Source organism: Lissotriton vulgaris, chromosome 3_1 (genome assembly GCF_964263255.1).
Source record: "Lissotriton vulgaris chromosome 3_1, aLisVul1.2, whole genome shotgun sequence".
NCBI lineage: Eukaryota > Metazoa > Chordata > Amphibia > Caudata > Salamandridae > Lissotriton > Lissotriton vulgaris.
Window position 1 is genome coordinate 1,373,663,164 of NC_141689.1, and position 18,695 is coordinate 1,373,681,858.

At 48.0% G+C, this 18,695-nt stretch overlaps 1 protein-coding gene across 1 annotated transcript in view; it reads right to left on the reverse strand.

Annotated features, from left to right (window-relative positions):
- ANP32B (acidic nuclear phosphoprotein 32 family member B) overlaps nucleotides 1-18,695 on the reverse strand; it is a 191,932-nt gene that overhangs the window by 79,848 nt on the left and 93,389 nt on the right. Inside the window, exon 4 of the mRNA XM_086961843.1 lies at nucleotides 6,277-6,466. Coding sequence (XP_086817969.1) covers nucleotides 6,277-6,466 — 190 coding nt within the window. The remainder of the gene's footprint in view (nucleotides 1-6,276; nucleotides 6,467-18,695) is intronic.

The window sequence follows — 18,695 nt, forward strand, 5'->3', positions numbered from 1 at the left end:
GTTTCCTAGCACTTTGTCATTTTTGACCCACTCGTGGTTCTCCTGAACGAGCCTGCTGAGTGCGACCGCCTGAGCATTTTGCACACCTGGTAGATGGGCCGCCATTATCGTCAGTCCTCTGGCTAACAGCCAGTGCCAGATCGCCTGGGCTTCTTGGGACAGTGTGCGCGATCTCGAGCACCCCTGCTTGTTGAGGTAATACATTGTGGTCGTATTGTCCGTCTGTACAAGCGAGGAGCTGGTCTGGAAGGACGGATGAAAGGCTTTCAGCGCCACATGAACACCTCTGAGTTCCAGAAAGTTGATGTGGTACGTGGATTCCGTCTGGGACCACGTTCCTTGGATCTGTAGATGGTCTGAATGCGCTCCCCAGCCGTGGAGAGAAGCATCCGTCACAATAGTCTGTATGGGAATGTCCTTGTGGAACGGAACCCCCTTGAGGAGATTCTCTGCTGCACACCACCATCTAAGGGACTGTTGAGCGTGTAGGAACAGTTGGATCCTGTCGTCCCAGCTACCTCGTTTCTGGTCCCATTGATCCTTCAGACATTCCTGCAGCGGTGTCATGTTAAGACGCGCATGTGGTGTTAGGAAGATGCAAGAGGCCATCGACCCCAGAAGAGAAGACACTGTCCTCACTGTCGTTGATGTAACGGACATGAGAGCCTGAGCCTTCCGAAGGATCGATAAGCGTCTCTCCTCCGAAGGAGGCACGCTTGCTCTGAGAGTATTGATGGAGGCTCCCAAGTACTGCAGGCACTGAACCGGGGTCGGGACGGACTTGGACATGTTGATATGCAAACCCAGCTGACTCAACAGAACGGCCGTCCTGTTGAAATGCAATTGTGCTTCCTGGAGGGTGGAGGGTTTGATCAACCAGTCGTCCAGGTACGGGTAGACAAACACCTTATTCTTTCTCAGGTGCGCTGCTACCACTGCCATGCATTTTGAAAAAGTCCTGGGTGCAGACTTCAGACCAATCGGTAGTACGGTGTACTGAGAGTGGTTGGTGCCGGCCAGGAATCGCAGGAACTTCCTGTGTTTCCGTGCAATGGACACCTGGAAGAACGCATCCTGCAGATCTAGTGAGCAAAGCCAGTCTCCTCGTTGTAGCGGAGGATAAATCTGGTGCAAGGACAGTATGCAAAACTTCTCCCTGCGAATCCATTTGTTTGCTTGTTGCAAATCCAGAATGGGCCTGAACTTGTTTTGTCCTTTTTGCGTACCATAAAGAACCTAGAGTATAGACCCTTTCCCCTTTGAGACAGAGGGACATCCTCTATCGCCCTTTTTCTTAACAGGGTATCGGCCTCCGCCTGAAGTTCGCGCAGCTGGTAGTGCGAAGGAACCAGTGGAATGGCTGGAGGAGGGCTGACAAACCGAAGACTGTATCCATTGGAAACAATATTCAGCACCCCCTTGTCCGGAGTAATTTTTCTCCACTCTGCCAAGTAATTCTGTATGCTTCCCCCCCACCGGAGCGGGTAAAGGATGAGGGGGGAAGTAACTCCTCCGGGCTTAGACCCGGCCGGACCCTTATTCGCCGAGGAGGCCTGCTGTCCTCCTCTGCCCCTCTGGCGTTTCTGGAAGGGTTGTCGCTGGTACTGCTATTGTAGCTGCTGCTTATACCTCTGAGAAGAGTAACGCCTCTGGAAGGGACGGAACGACTTCCGCTGGTCTTTCGGTTTCTCCAAGCCTACAGCGTTTCCACTTCCGCCTTCATGCGGGCCATCTCTTCGTCCGCAAGAGCTCCAAAGAGGGTAGACCCCGAAAAGGGCAAATAAGCCTGAGGCGCAACAGCAGATTGCTAAAGAGAGGTAAGGCGCAACCAAGAATGTCGCCTCCAGTTTATGCGATGGCAGTACCCATGCGCCGCCAGGCGAGAGGCATCCGCTGCCGAACTGATGACCTGATTTGAGACCATCATGCCCTCATTCAGAATCTCCTGGAAGTCTTCCCTTCTGTCCCTCGGGAGTAGCTCAATGAATTGCTGCAGGGACTCCCACAAAGAGCGGTCATATCGGCCCAAAAGCACTGATGCACTAGCCGCCTTCATCGAAGTGGCAGCTGCACTGCAGACTTTCCTTCCTGCCGAATCCATGTGACAGCTCTCCTTATCTGGAGGGACCGTAGACAACGGTGCAGTGGAATGCTGCTTCTTGGCCGCTGTCACAATGACAGAATCTGGCACAGGATCTGCTCTCAAGAACGCTGGATCAGAATCCGGGGGCCTGTACTTCTTTTGAAGTACAGATTGCGCCGACTTCACCGAGGCCGGTGTCAGAAACAGCTCCATGGCCGGTTCTTCCAGTCCTGGCACCAAAGGGCAGAGAGGTGCCTGCGCTGCAATGTTTCAAAAATCACAGAGGTGGAAGGGGTGGGCACAGTCAATGTGATCCCCAACTTTGCTGCCCTGCTCAGCAGCACATCCTGGATCGTCACAATGTCATCCACTGGTGACACTCTCGTCGGAGGAGAGTCCTACAAAGTGGGAGAATATCTCCTGTCACTGGACGAGTCCGTATACCTGGACGATGACCTTTCCCTCCGCCGACGATGGCGTGACCTCGTTCAAGATCTACGCTCACTGCGAGAGCGATGCCTCCCTCTGGATCTTGACCTTGGCTTTCTGGGCCTTGCAGGAAACACCAGCCTAGGAGGCTGCGGAAATGGAAGAGGTTGCGCCGGAACCACAGGGTTCGGTTTTGGAGGCAGAGGCAGTGGTGGAGGAGGAGGCAGAAGTGGAGGAGGAGGCAGTGGTGGAGGAGGAGGCAGTGGTGGAGGAGGAGGAGGTGGTGGAGGCGGAGGAGGAGGAGGTGGAGCAGGAAGCTGCGGAAGAGGAGGAGGTGTAGGCGTCCTGGGCCTTGAGGGCGAGTAGGTCCGGGAGTAATCAGAGTCTGGTGACCTAAGAACTCTTCTCTTCTTACGAGCAGGCCTCGGGGAGGACGCTCTGGAGGCGGACCTCTCGGAGCGCGAGCGCCAGCTCCGCCGCGACCGGGGACTCGCCGATGATGATGACGATGAGACGCTAACCACAGAGGCACTAGACACCGTTCTGGGCCTCGACTTCCTCTTCGACGTCAATTTTTCCCTCCTCGACGTCGATCTCTTTTACGTTTCTCTTCTCAATGTCGTTCTTCCTGACATCGACAAGCTCCCCGACGTAGAGTGTCTTCGCCTCAACGTCGATCTTTCTCTCCTCGACGTCGATGTTGAAGGTGAATGGCGGTGTCGCCTCGACGGCAAGCGCCTGCCTCTTTGGGACTCATCACAACGTCGATGGTGTGTCGACGCCGGTGAAGTCCTTGACATCGACCTAGTCCTAGGTCTCTAAGCCGACGTCGCTTCGACCCAGAGCCCTGGGTCGACGGGGAGCAGATGGTAGTCATACCTCTTGACGCCGACATCCAAACCATCGATGTCGACCGGTGCCTTTTCTGGGCCTTTTCTTGACTGGGGAGCCCCCCAGAGGCCGATGCACGGGCAGAGGATGATGACAAAGTCCCTCCATTCCCAGAAGTCCCACCTGGTTCTTGATGTCTGATCTGCTCCAGGCCTTGGAGACAAATCTTCTCCCTGTCACGCAGGGTCCTTCTGGAGAAAGAGTGACAGTTATCACAGAAGTCAGGGACATGGGTAGAAGGGAGACAGAGTATGCATACTCTGTGGGGGTCAGATTTTTCCTTCTTCCTACCACACTCAGGGCACTTGTCGAATAAAGCTGGCATTTAGACAAGAAAGAGGTGGCAAAACTGGTCAAAAAAGACAGCAACTGGAAGAGGAAGACCCCAGACGTCGAGTGAAACACTCAAAACACTGGAAAAAGGATATACCCAAAAAGGTATATCTCAATGCTCCAGGGTCCTGCTAGCAGGAGCCGGAAAAAAGAACTGAAAGTGAAAGGCCTTTGGCTGTGCATCCTGGGATACCGAGGGTCTCTGGAGAGTTCCTTAAAGGCACGTATCCCTTTTCCAGACACATAATGGCAGCCTATGGGGCTTGTCTGTCCAACCCTTCCTCTCTTTCATAACAAGGATTTTTGTGAAGGTGAGTTTCTCTAGGTGTGAAACTTTACAAAGTGTGTAAAATGTAATATTCTTTGGCTATCTTTTTCACTTTGAGATGAAGTAATGGCCAACATAGCCTTGTAGTTTTAGGCTGCATTATTTGTCTTTGATTTTCTCTTAAGTGTCCATGCAGGACTGCAGAAGAAGACAACTTAAGAGACTATTTAGATTGCTCCGGGGTCCAAGCACATGGGCAGGACTATTCACAAGATTATGACTATACACAGAGATCCCCTACTACAGAACATTGATATGAAGCCTTAACTTAATCATTAAGGTAACTTTCATTTGTATTTTCTCCCATTTAAAATCATTTGGAAACATGGTTTTGTTCTCATGCTTCAGTATTGAGTTAACAAGGACTTTTATTTAAGAGTTAAATACATCAGTGTGTCAGTTCTTTACCTCTGTGCCCCAGCCTGGGTCATATCTGACCAATCACTGCCCATTATCAGGCCCTGCTATCTACAGCCTGGGGATATTACTGTCAAATAAACCCAGACTTCCCTAAACTTTAAAAGGAAAATGTCACCCTGAGCTTATTGATAAATCAACTCAAGGTTGGGCGCTACTCTGAATGTGTCTAAGAGCAACTGGTGGGAGACACCTAGTTTAAATGCTTTCTGTTATATGTCAAAGGACCAGTAACCTACCTTTGGCCTTGTGTCTCAACAGCGTTATTGGGCACTAGCAGTTATCGAAAATGTATTGCTGGAATTCGATGCAATTGCAGCCATCTAGACAAAGCTTCCTGAAAATTAGGCCCAAAGTGTTGCATACAAAGTGGAAAATGCTAGAATAAAAATAAACAACTCCTGACTTAAAACTGGGAAATAACTTTAAAACAAATACCTATAGGAAATACACTTTGATACAGAGAATGGGCCGCTGGACTTATCACTCAGTCTTTAAGACTGAGAGAAATAATGCAATTCTAGAAAAAACCAAAGCACCAAAAAGATAAAAATAAATTAACACTACAGTGCAACATTATACCCTGAAAGTGAATATTTGATTTCGAAAATTGGATATATTCAGGAGCCAATCCAAAAACTACATTTTGTACTACATAAAGTAGTATGACAGTAGTAGTACTCACACACTACAAAATGCTATTCTTAAACTTATGACCCGAGATCTCCACTTTCGTATCTTTTCTGTGGTGAGATCTATTTGAAAGCAGCAGAGATCGCCACACAGGTAGATATATGTGTTTGTAGTAAGTGTGGGAGAGACAAGCGGAAGTGGCTGGAAAAAGGGCAATACTCACAACTAAATGGGAGGGTTTTAGGAAGTTCAAGGCAAACAAAAAAGATCACTACATGCCTAAAGAGTAAAAAAAGACTCAAATGAACTCTAGCCCAGCCTTTGAGTAAGTCAAACACCGCACATGGCCCCTCTCAGATACTGCAGCACACTCCCATAGTAAACAAAGGAGGAAGAGAAATATAAAAACACCCCTAGGGAACTACTGTTCAATTAATTTAATTATTTTGCCATTTAAATTTGTATATACAGATCTTCAGTATGAATTTTTTAAATTATAATATCAATTTGACATTTTATAAAAAACTTAATATAAAAACAAACGTTTTAACTTTTATTATAAAAAGTAAAACAATAAAATTAACTCAACACAAAACAATGTAGTGAACAATCTGTATTACATAATAAATATGAATGCAGGTGGGTTTGTTTTAAAATGATTGCTTAACAATTATTCATAAATTAAAATAATATATTTAAATTATTTATGTTGATTTTGATAACTTACTGAGCTCTTAAATGTCGTTAGTTCTATTTTAATAATACACATTTAAATTAAGTTACATTTACACTATATATACGAACACGTTTTAATATTTTTTAAAGAATAATGAACTAGAAATTGTTTTTTTCTATATTGTCCCCAAAGACGACTTCTGCCACGTAGTAATTTTACACTCATAAATTCTATGGTAGAAGACTCCACTATCTGATTAAAGGTGAGGGTTAAATGCAATATTTTATCTAGGAGTACATTTACAAATGGCGCACAGCTAAAGTGCAGTGTTACTTCTAGGTGTAGTAGCTAATGTACACACGTTTCTGAACAAGCCCCTTGGGGACTAAGCTGAGAAGGATATGCTTTAAAAGAAAATGCAGTGCAATAAGAAAGGTGTGCAATATCTGGTAATAATTCTACTTTCCATATCAGACTATGACTCACCTTCATCTTCATCCTCATCATCCACACCGTCTGCTTCTGCATCAGAATCAGGGGCCTCTCCATCTTCTTGGTCATATCCATCAAGGTAGGTCAATTGTGGAAGAAGCTTGAAAACACTTTCTCTGTAGTCATTCAAGTTTGTTACTTCACAGTTGAACAAGTCCAAACTCTTCAGGAATTCTAACTTTTTCTGTTGCAAAGGAAGATAAATCTTTAATATTTCATGTTGATACTTAAATAAGATTTCTGTTTCACTAAACAATTAGTGTAGCACATATTTTCAATTTATACAATTTTATTTATGTAAAACCTAACTGATCAGTATACCAGAAGTCAATGACATAGCACACAATCTAAAAAAAACATGCTTGCACATAAGTTACGACCTAAGTGTCTGAAACATTCAATAAAAAATAAGCTTTATTTTCTTTCTTCAGTGGAAATCATAAAAAGCAAAGTACAAACATAAACAAATATTATTTACAAGTCTAAGGGCCCGATGTAGGTAAATCTTTTTTACCACTTCATAAATACCGATTCATACCGAATCGGTATTTAACACCTTCGCTGCTAAGGCAATTCCCCTCCTGTGCTGGAAATTGCTGTATTCCTTTATTTCATGACGAGCTGGGCTCGTCATCAGCACACGACCACTGTGCACCATGACGAGCCCAGCTCGTCATCAGCATCGAAAGGGTTAAGAAGTGGTAAAAAAAGAGAAGGGCAGATGTAGGTAATTTTATTTTAAAAATTACCGAATCGGAAGGAATCGGTATTTACCGATTCGGTAAATACCGAATCGGTAATGCCCATTGATTCCTATGGGCATTGAAGCCCATAGGAATCAATGGGCATTACCGATTCGGTATTTACCGAATCGGTAAATACCGATTCCAGCAGGGGTGCAAGGGGTGTCACTTTGACACCCTCTAGCACCCCCAATACTGGCTTGTGTGCCATGTGGCACACAGACATGCCCTAAGGGCATGTCTGTCTGTCACATGGCATAGGTGTGCATGCACACCTGGATTCGGTATTTTAACACCCAATTGGATTGGGTGTTAAAATACCGAATCTGAAAGGCCTGTGGGACTCAAAAGAGTCCCACCTACATCTGGAAGATACCGAATCGGTAAAAATACCGATTCAGTATTTTACAGATTCTGTAAATTTACCGATTCGGTAAATATACCCAATAGGTAAATACTGGCCCCCTACATCTCAAAGTGCCAAATACCGGTCGGAAACGGCCGATTTCGGCCGTTTCCGACCGGAATTTGCCACCTACATCGGGCCCTAAAAGTCATGTAAAAAAAGTGATTAAGTATGCAATAAGCTTATTTAAAAAGTAAAAGATCTTCAGTGGCAACTGATAAGGAATTCATCTTAAAATACAATCTTGTTCACATCACCAACCGATCACAATATGATGGGTATTCTACATTTAATAACATTCTTTAAGAAGATTGCCACGGACCGCATGATGTATTCGTTATCTAAAAGCTGGAGGAATGAAAAAAGCTGGGCGGCATTGCCTAAGAGCCAAGTCAAGTAAAATCAGATAATTTATATAGCGCACTACATACCCAGAGGGTCTCAAGGCGCTTGAGGAAGGGTGGGGGGTTATTTCTTGAAAATCCAGGTTTTAAGCTGTTTTCTGAAGGATAGGTGGTTTTGAGTGAGGCGGAGGTGAATGGGGAGGGAGTTCCAGGTTTTAGCCGCTAGGTAGGAGAAGGATCTACCCCCCATGGTGGATTTGTTGATGCGAGGAATAGCAGCGAGGGCTTGGTTGGAAGAACGTAGCTGGCGGGAGGGGGAGTAGAAGGATAGTCGCGTGTTGAGGCATTGTGGTCCAAGTTCGTAGAGTGCTTTGTGTGCGTGGGTGAGGAGGTGGAACGTTATCCTCTTATTGATAGGGAGCCAATGGAGGTCTCTTAGGTGACCGGAAATGTGGTCTTTACGCGGTATGTCTAGTATGAGTCTGGCTGATGCGTTTTGGATGCGTTGGAGTTTTTTCTGAATTTTAGCGGTGGTACCGACGTATAGGGTGTTTCCGTAGTCCAGGCGGCTTGTAATCAGTGCGTGGGTGACCGTCTTTCTGGTTTCGGTGGGGATCCAGCGAAATGTTTTTTTGAGCATGCGGAGGATGTTGAAGCAGGATGATGAAACTGCGTTGACTTGTCTGGACATCGAGAGTGAGGAGTCCAGGATGACGCCCAGGTTCCGTGCGTGGTCAGTTGGGATGGGTGCTTTTCCTAGGGCAGTTGGCCACCAGGAGTCGTCCCAGGCGGAAGGGGAAGTACCTAAGATGAGGACTTCTGTTTTGTCTGAGTTCAGTTTAAGACGGCTGAGCTTCATCCATTCGGCTACTTCTTTCATTCCTTCATGTCATACTTGCAGGAGTTGCATGCGAAGGGTCCATGGGTGTGTCCAGGTGCGGCTAGGGCGCAGTTGGGGAGTCGGCCGGGGTTTAGTGCTAGGAGGGTGGAGGCGTCGTAAGTAATGCGGGAGGGGTGGGTACCAGGGGGTCTGGCGCTAGGCGCGGGCCAGGCGCGGACGGGCTTACCTTTGGCGCACCTTCGGCGCGGCCGCAGCGCGTGGACGCTGCGCGTTGGGTCATCTGCCTTAAATGGTAGTTAGGGGGGGCGGAGCGTGGGAGGGTCAGCTGGGAGGCGGTATCGGGGAGGGTAGGCGGGCCAGGGGAGTGCACACCAATTGCAATGGAGGAATGGGAATGGAAAGTGAAACGGGGCAGAGGCCACAGAAGTCCGAGTAAAAAGTAAACAAAGACCGATAATGCGACTGAAACCAGCAATTCTAAAGCAGCACCTTCTATTCAATCAATATGTATCGGAAGTAAATTGTATTAGCTCACAGATGCGCAAATCAGAGGGTGAGACTCGGCGCTAAATATGGGTGAAAGCGCTAGTAATTAGAAGCAAAACGATACCAAACAGCAGTTCGAAACAGCGCTGGAAGGAGGGTCACGCTCGGGGTCTGTTAGCAGGAAGCGTGGAGGAGCGGCCGCTATGGACAGCGGCCAAGCGGCTTTAAGATCGGTAGGATCCAAAACGGTCTCTGAACTTCGTAAAATTTACAGAAAAGCACTACTTGGATTGTTGTTTGCCGTGACATTCTGTCACATGGGCATTTACAGAGTGAGCTTGACCAGTAGTTAATTACAGGAAAACTTGCTAGGCTATAATTAACGACTGGTCGAGCTCGCTCTGTAGTCAAATACTTGTATCTACTCCCATCCTCACAGAGCTGAGCTTAAGGGCAGTGGCTGTGATGGGCGGGATTGGGGGCGTGAGCTAGGAAGCCTCCAAGACCTTATCCATCATCTGATAACATTTTAAAGGCCTTTTTTTAGGTCTCGCGCCTAGCGCGATACACTGCAAAGCAGTGTTCGCGCAGGCGAGAGTCCTTTTGTCTGGATTTTCAAAATGGACCTGGAAATTCCACACGCTCGTGCGTGTTCATTTCCTACGGTCCATTTTGATTGGGCTTGCGTGTGTGTTGTTTTTTAACAGAACACGCAATAGGCCATAGGCGGTCGCGTAGCTCCGCCCATGGCCTATTGGTGTCTGTTACGCGCACCAAAGCCCATATGTTTTCAATAATCGTGCCCAGACATGGGTACGATAATTGAAAACATAGGCTTCGCAGTGGCGTGCGCGCACCACTCGCGGGTGTGTTTTTTATTTTTTACAATAGCAATCGCGAAAGCGATCGCTTTCAGTGCTGTCTGAATGTATGGATACTTAAGTCAGTGCTTGCGTAGAAGACAAAGTGGCGGCAACGAGCAATAGTTATATAAAGTTAACTCTTCTTAAATGCACCTGTAATAACTAATGCCACACCCGTGCCGGTAGCATACAATAATTGCTAGTATTACAGTGAGATGTTTGTATAGAGCCCAGTGCTAAAGCAAACGCCTCTAAGCGCTTGTCCCAAGCAGTAAGGGAAAGAAAGACGCATCAGAATATTTTATAAAAGAGTTTGTGATTGAGAATGCCTCTAACGGAGCAGAATTTGGCAAGAAAGTATTTCGGGAGGAAAGACCCAGAATGACAGTAGTCTATTTAAGTAAAGGGTGGACTAAGGGAACAGCAATAATAATCCCAGCTTCCCACCTTCATTAAAAGGCGTGACCCTGAACGAGATGAGTTCAATCTCTGCCTCGGGTGCCTTTCCTGCATCCGCATTACGCACACTCCTAAACACTGGGTGTTCACGCAGAGATGAAAAGCGTTAAATATTTTACACTCCTCGTACGTCTTTTTCTGAATCCTTACCTGTCATGCTGCGCAGGTGCCGGTAGGAGATCCCTGCGCACAGCTGGATGATGGCAGGTAACATTCCGCAGCTGGTAGAGACTTGCGGATTATCCTATGTGGCTAGGAAGGGGGGTCCAAACGCTGGTGCTCTCCGGGTAACAAGGAGTGGAGACGCCTCAGTCGTGCTAGTCATGTACTCTCTTCTCTGTCAAGGGCAGGGGATGGCGCGGGTCTTTCTGAGTGCCTGTGAGTGGTTCAGTCTCTTCTCCTCTCAGAGTGACAGGTACCTCTGGTTACAGGATACTTTGCACTTTAGTGTTCAGGGGAGCTGTGAATTGCTGCGTGTGTTGGGAGTCTGACAGCCAGTTGTGCTATTTGCGCGGGCCTCACAGCGGCTATGTGTGTGTGCGAGGAGTCTGACAGCTGTGCTGTATGATTGGGGGGTGGGAGGGCTCGTAGCCGGCTGAGTGCAGGAGTGCTCCCGTCAGCAGTGTTCTACGGCCGCGACTGACTAGCAAAACTTCTTAACTGATGTATGCTCTGAAGTCTCATCTGGAAATGCCAAAGAAGTCACACAACCACACCCACAACAACACACACAACCACGCACACACAACCGCGCACACACAACCGCGCACACACAACCGCATACACACACAACTGCGCGCACACACAACCACACACGCACAACAGCACACACAGCAGCACAACACACACAGCTACATACAAAACCACAACCACACATATAACCACACACAACCACACCGTCAGTGCACACTTTCACCAGGCACAGGCACCATCAGTCATCAGTGCACGCTTTCACCGGGCACAAAAAACACCACTGTCAGTGCACGCTTTCACCGGGCACAAACACCACCGGCCGTCAGTTCAAGCTTCCACCAGGCACCACCACCAGATGTCAGTGCACGCTTTCACCGGGCACACACACACCACCAGCCGTCAGTGCACGCTTTCACCAGGCACACACCACCAGCCGTCAGTGCACACTTCCACGAGGCACACACAATACCAGCTGGCAGTGCACACCTCCACCAGGCACACACGCCATCAGTGCACACATCAATTGTTAACGCATCCACAATTAACTATTGTAGCAATCGCAGTATGGCACACTTTACTTTTAAACATATTCATAAAAAGCGCAGCATGCCACCATTGCTACAAAAATAACGAATAGTTTCTTACCGGTCGGTGTAGTTTTACAGCTTGAAGACCTTTCTGAATTCACTATGCTGTGCATATTCCGCAATCTGGTGGTTGGGTCCGGAATCGTAGTCTTTTTTCTCTTTTTTTTTTTTTGTAGCCCAGGTGGGCGTCGACATCCCACCATTTGGTGTACCTTCGGTGACGTCGGCATGCTTCCAGCGGAAGCTACCACCCTTGGGCGCCATCTTCGGATTCTTTTTTTATGTCTTTTTTCTTTTCTGTGTTCGTAGTGAATCCATGGCTATGTTTGTTAATCCTTTTTTTTTTAACGCAATTCATTTCACGTATCTCTTAAGCTTCAACTTTCTTTCTTTTTTTATGTGTTTCCACCTTCTTTTCCAGCCTCATCTTACTGGCGGAGGCGGGTGGGTTCGCTAGTGAATCCAGAAAGATCTTCAAGCTGCAAAACTACACCGACAGGTAAGAAACTATTCGTTTTGAAGCGTGAATCTTTCTGGATTCCCTATGCTGTGCATAGATTTTGTAGCGGTTTCTGTTACTTTGTGGCAGTTGGGTGGAAGATGATCGTTGGTTGTTGAATATATGGTGAAGCACTTTTTGTCTTACTTGTGCTTCTTTGTTCATTTGTACATCCACGCAATAGTGCTTAGTGAACGTGTGCACTGAAGCCCATGTTGCCGCCAGGCATATGTCCTGAATTGGTGTGTTGGCCAGAAAGGCAATTGTTGCTCCTTTCTTCCTGGTCGAGTGGGCTTGTGCCCCTCCTGTTAGCTCCTGTCCCGCTTGCTTGTGGCAGAATTGTATTGTCTGTGCGATCCATCGAGCTATGATGTTTTTAGTCACTGGTTTACCCATGTAACTGTTTGCGAAGGATACAAAGAACTGTTTTGTCTTTCTGTGTCCCTTCGTCCTTTCAATGTAGTGCATCACTGCCCTTCTTACGTCCAGAGTATGGAGTGCCCTCTCAGCGCTTGTAGTGGGGTTTTGGAAGAAGCTAGGGATCTGAATACTCTGATCATGTGAAACCTTGACACCACCTTCGGCATGAAGTGCGGGTCTGTTCTCATCACAACCCTGTCACTGTATCTGGATGTAGGGTTCCTGCAGTGTTAGAGCCTGCAGGTCGCTCACCCTCCGTAGCGAGGTGATTGCTACCAGAAAGGCTGTTTTCATAGTCAGCATTTGCAGTGATGTTTTGTGGATGGGTTCGAAAGGTGCTTTCATGAGCTCTGTCAGTACCACATTCAGGTTCCAAGCCGGTGGCGGCATTCTTTTTGGTGGCGCTATTCTTTTAGCCCCTTCCAGGAATCTTTTTACGACTTGAGATGTGAAGAAGCTTCTCCCTGTTTCTCCTCTTGTGTATGCCACAATCGCTGCCAGGTGTACCCTTAGCGAGGATGAGCTTAGCTTAGCCTTTATTAGGTGCGTGAGGTACCTTAGCACCGTAGATTCCCTGGTCAGTTTTCTATGTAGTTTTTTCTTACCACACCATTGAGTGAATCTTTTCCATTTTTCCCCATAGCACTGGCGTGTGCTGGGCCTTCTTGCCTCTCGCAGCACCCGCAGGGTGCTCTCTGGTAGTTTTAGATGTGCAAACTCTAAGTCCTCAGGAGCCAGGCTGAGAGGTTGAGGCTCTCCGGCTCTGGGTGTAAAACTTCTCCATTTTCCATGGAGAGTAGGTCTCTTCTTTTCGAGAACTTGGGGGGGGCCTGCACCATCTCCATTATCTGAGAGTGCCAGGTCTGCCTGGCCCATTGTGTTGCCACCAGTATGAGAGTCATGTTGCTCGTCATGCATTTGTTGAGAACCCTGGGGATCAGTGGTATCGGGGGAAAAACGTAGGCAAATGTTTTTGACCAGCTTATCCATAGGGCATTCCCCTGTGATAGTGCCTCTGGTTGCCTGGATGCAAAGTATTGGCATTTTGCATTCCGGCGTGTTGCAAACAGGTCTATTGTTGGGGTGCCCCACCTCCTGAATAGTCTCACTGTTTCCTGTATATTGAGTTCCCACTCGTGGGATGCTGAAGTCTGCCTGCTGAGCCAATCCGCTTCTACATTGTCCTTTCCTGGCAGGTGTATGGCTAGCAGGTCTATTTTGAGTGGTATTGCCCATCTCCAGATTTCCTGTGCCAAGCTTGACAGAGGGAATGATTGAATTCCCCCCTGTTTGTTGATATAAAACATTGTTGTGGTGTTGTCTGTTTGTATCAGCACCTTCTGGCTGTACAGGTGTTTCTGGAAGGCCTTGAGGGCTAGCAACACTGTTTTCAGCTCCAGGTAATTGATGTGTCTGACCGCATCTGTAGGGCTCCACAGACCCCTCACTCTGAGCTTGTTCATGTGTGCGCCCCATCCCTTCTGGGATGCGTCTGTGGTGATGGACACTGTTGGGTCCGGTGGTGTTAGAGGTTTCCCTACTGTTATCCTCTTTGGTCCACCACCTTATTTCTTCCTGCACCTTGTGCGTTACAACCACTTGATCCTCCCAACTTCCTGTAGCTTGTGACCATTGCTGTTGTAGCCACTCCTGGAGCGGTCTCATCTGTAGGCGTACATTGGGGACCAGGTGTATGCATGACACCATCATTCCCAAGATTTTGCTCACTGTCAGAGTTCGCCCCTTCTGGTAGTGACGTTTCTCCCTCAGTAGGCTGAGTGTTCTCTTTTCGCTGGGTAACACCCTGCATTGGACGGTGTCTATTTGAGCACCCAGGAAGATCTTCACCTGCTCCGGTTCCATTGAGCATTTTCCCCAGTGTATGGAGAATCCCAGGCCTGTTAGCGTTCTTGTGACCTGCTCTGCGTGATCTTTGCATGTCCTGTAGGAGCTTGCCTTTATGAGCCAGTCGTCGAGGTAGGGGTACACGTGTATCCCCTCCCTTCGCAGATGTGCGGCCACTGCCGCGAGGCATTTGGTGAACACCCTTGGTGCGGACTTTATACCGAAAGCCAGGGTTGTGAATTGGTAGTGATCCTTGTTCACTGTGAATCTTAGCATGTGCTTGTGCTGCCTGTTCATGGGGATGTGCAGGTACGCATCTTTGAGGTCTATGGTGGACAAGAAGTCCCCGGCCTTTATCTGCGGGATGACCTCTTGTAGAGACGTCATCTTGAATTTTTGGGTCTTTACATATTTGTTTAGGAACCGTAGGTCCAGGATTGGTCTTAGGCTTTCGTCCACATTTGGCACCAGGAAGTAGTTTGAGTAAACTCCCCTGTTCCGTTCTTTGAATGGGACCGTTTCAATGGCCTCTTTGAGGAGGAGTTCTTGAGCTTCTTTTTGGAGCAATTGCAGCTCTCTTCCCGAGTGCTCTCTTCTCTTTGGCTTCCTGTTTGGTGGATTCTTTACCAGCTCTATGCAGTATCCGAACTGCATGATGTTTAGTATCCACTTGTCTGTGGTTATTTTTCTCCACTCCTGGAGAAAAAATCTTAGCCTGCCTCCTACTGGTGTTACATGTTCCTTTGTGTCTAGTCCGTGTAGCCCTCTTCTCTTTGTTCTTCCGTGCTCCTCCCCCGGAGGGTTCGAGTGGGTGAGCACTTTTTCCCGTGTGCAGTCACTTAGAGGGGGGTTGTTCACCGCCTCTCCTTCTCTGGCCTCGTCCGTTTCCTCTGTATCAAAAGGACTGGCCCCTGTTCTGGTAGTTCCAGTTTTGCCTCTGCTGGCCCTGGTGACCTTGGTTGTCACTCTGTTGGCCCTGGTGGAACGCCTGGTGTGATTCTCCTCGCTGGTTTCCACCCCTGCCGTTCAGCCTCCGTGTAGGAGTGCCCCTTCTCATGCCCCTGAATTGCAGGGCCCCCATGGACCTTGCCGTCTCGTTGTCCTCCTTCAGTTGTGTGAGCTTCTCATCAACTGGGGCTCCGAACAGTGTGTCACCATTAAAGGGTGTGTTCAGGATGTTGTTCTGAACCTCAGCTTTGAAGCCTGAGATCCTGAGCCAGGCTTGCCTTCTCTCTGTGATGCATATAGCCATCAGTCTGCTGGATCTTTCAGCCCCATCCAAGGCTGTCTTCAGGCACGAGTTAGCAATGCTTTTCCCCTCTTCCACAAGGTGTGATGCCCGCTCACGGTATTGCTCCGGGAGGTAGTTGAGCAATTGGCCCATCTCATCCCAATGCTGGTATTGATGTCTGTTCAGGAGGGCGTTGGAGTTCGCCATCCGCCAGTGCGTTGCGGCGTTCCTCTCTATTTTCCTGCCAGTTAGGTCCATCCTCCTGCTTTCCTTGTCAGGTGGAGGCCCAGATGTTGTTGGGACGTTGGCCCTCCTTCTGGCCGCCGCAGCGATTATTGAATCTGCTGTGACGGACCCCTTGATGTAAGCCGGGTCCTGGGAGGAGAATTTGTATTTCTTTTCCGTCCTCGGCGTTACTGATCTGCATGTAGCCGGGTCCTTGAAGGCTTCCTTCCCCTGGTCTGTGATACTTTTCAGCATGGGCAGGAATTGGCTTCTTGCAATGTTTCCAGCAGGAAATCTGCTTTTGGCTTCTCCTCCTCCAGCTTAACCCCATAAGCTGCTGCTGCCTTCCTGACGACCTCATTGTATGCCCGATGTCATCCGGCGGCGAAGGCCTCGAGGGGTATGTCTCCACAGCCTCCTCCGGGTTTTCGGCCTCGATGTCCTGCCAATCCTGGTCTTGGGCCGTCGAGGAAACTGATCCGTAGCTTGACTGCTGTTCCCCGTAATCACCTTCTGTGTAATAAGGGTCCTCTTCCTCTTCCTCTTCGTGCTCCGAGGGCTCCGGAGTTTTCGGCGGCTCTTCGACGTCGAACTCCTCGTGCTCCTGCACCTCAGCGACGACCGTTGCCGGCCTTGAGGGGATCTTGTAACTTCTCATCCTTTCATCGAAGTCTATCTTTCTCTGAAGGATGTTCTCCATTTCGGCCTCGAGCCTTCTTTTCTTTCTCAGCATCTCTGCGGCCTGCTCGTCGTCGAGCGTTTCAGCTGCTCTCTTCGGCGGCGTCATCGACGTCAAAGCTTTCTTCGGCTCCTTTTCTTTCGAAGTTGAAGACCCTTTTTCGGGGGCTTGCTTCGACGACCTTTGCTTTTCGCCGGTCTTCGACCTCCGGGAGTCCTTTTCGAAAGATCCGCTGGGCTCTTTTTCGGAGGATGCAGCTTCGGTTGTCGAACTTTTCCGCGCCGGTGCTCCTTTCGAGGCTCTGGACTCTGACTTTCGAGAGTCTGCCTCTGGCTTTCGAGGCCCTGTGGGAGTTTTCGGGGTCGTAGACTCTCCTACCTTGTCAGACGTTTTCTTATCGGTCTCTGTGACCGTGAAGTCATCTGGACCTTCGGCAATGTTGTCCTTGCGTCAGTGGAGAGGCCCAGTTTGTAAAGCGTCAGGGCCTGGCCCTTACCCTGCATCGTGTGGTGAGCTGTCCTCTGTTTTTCTCGAACTCGGAGTGTCTTTGGCTTGAAGACGGAACAGGCATTGCAGTCTCTGCTCTCGTGGTCGATTGGCAGGCAGAGTTTGCAGACCGGGTGCAGGTCCTTCTGCGCGAACTTGTGGTGGCAGTTTTTGCAGAATTTAAAGGGTGTCTTGTACATCCCTGCGCTCAGGGGGCCCCCTGTGTGCGCATTCCTCCAAAGACGTCGAAGACCTCAATGTTCTTCCCTTTCTTCGTCGTCTCTTCTTTGATGGTCTTCTTCTCCCAATCTTCTCAGGTCTTTACTGTCGAAGAGTTGTTGTATTTCCTCCTTTTCTCCTTCAAAACTTCTGGAGCTTCACGCGGTGATCCAGACCCAACGGCGGAAAAAAGAATCTGATGATGGCGCCCAAGCGTGGTAGCTTCCGCCAGAAGCATGCCGACGTCACCGAAGGGACCCCAAATGGTGGGACGTCGACGCCCACCTGGGCTACAAAAAAAAAAAGAGAAAAAAAGACTACGATTCCGGACCAAACCACCAGATTGCGGAATATGCACAGCATAGTGAATCCAGAAAGATTCACGCTGCAAAAATAAAACTTTTGGCCTACATTGTATAGACTTTTGTTGCAATTGGTGTTGCAATATTTAGCAATGGCAATAGCTCAAACTTAATTAATGCAAGACCTATTGCATTGTAAATGCTTGTCTCACTTGGGAGAAGTGTCACAGTAGCCCCCAATACCAAAAGGAAAATCTAGAGCATCAAAGTGGTTTAGTTTAATGATGTTCTGAATGCAGGGGTCGATGCCTCAATGGCTGATTAAATCAAAAAATTGACACTAGGAGAGAGCAAACATAGCTTTGCAACTTAAACAATATCTCTGGACCCTTGACTATCAATTGCCACTAAAGACGTAAACATATATTCAATGATGGTGCAACATAGCCCTCTGCACTTTGTAGCACTCATTGAGTTATCCCAAGAATTCAGCCATTACATACCTCAACATTTAGTTTAGGCCCCTTGGAAAAGTTGGTGGCCTCACCTGCCCATAATATTATTAGAAATGGATGAATATTCACTATAGTGCAACTTATTCAGTTCTTCCTTTAACGCATCCTTCAGCATAAAAGGTACACTTTGCACATTTTGAAAATTTGTCACTGCTCTATTTTTCAATATTATTTTATGTGAAAACCTTCAAAGACATTCGAGTTTTTTTCCGAATAGTCCAGTGAATTCCTTCTTCCACGTTCAACATGTACTCGCTCTAACAATAACACTTGCTTCTCTACTTTGGGATTCAATACAATTCCCAACACTCTTTGCTGCAGCTAACCAAGTAGGTTACTTCCCTTCTCCACTACATATGCCCACCTCACAGCATTCCGTCCCATGAAACAGAAGTCTGCTTAAAACGACCCAATATAGGTCATATCTTTCTTCAATACCCTACCAATTATTCTCCAGTTCTTGATAATTCTTTCTCACCCAGCTTGCACCAGCTTTCTTCATCTATTAGTGAGTGCAGCAGACATGAATCTGCCCACATATTTACATTTGCTTCATTGATCATCACCACA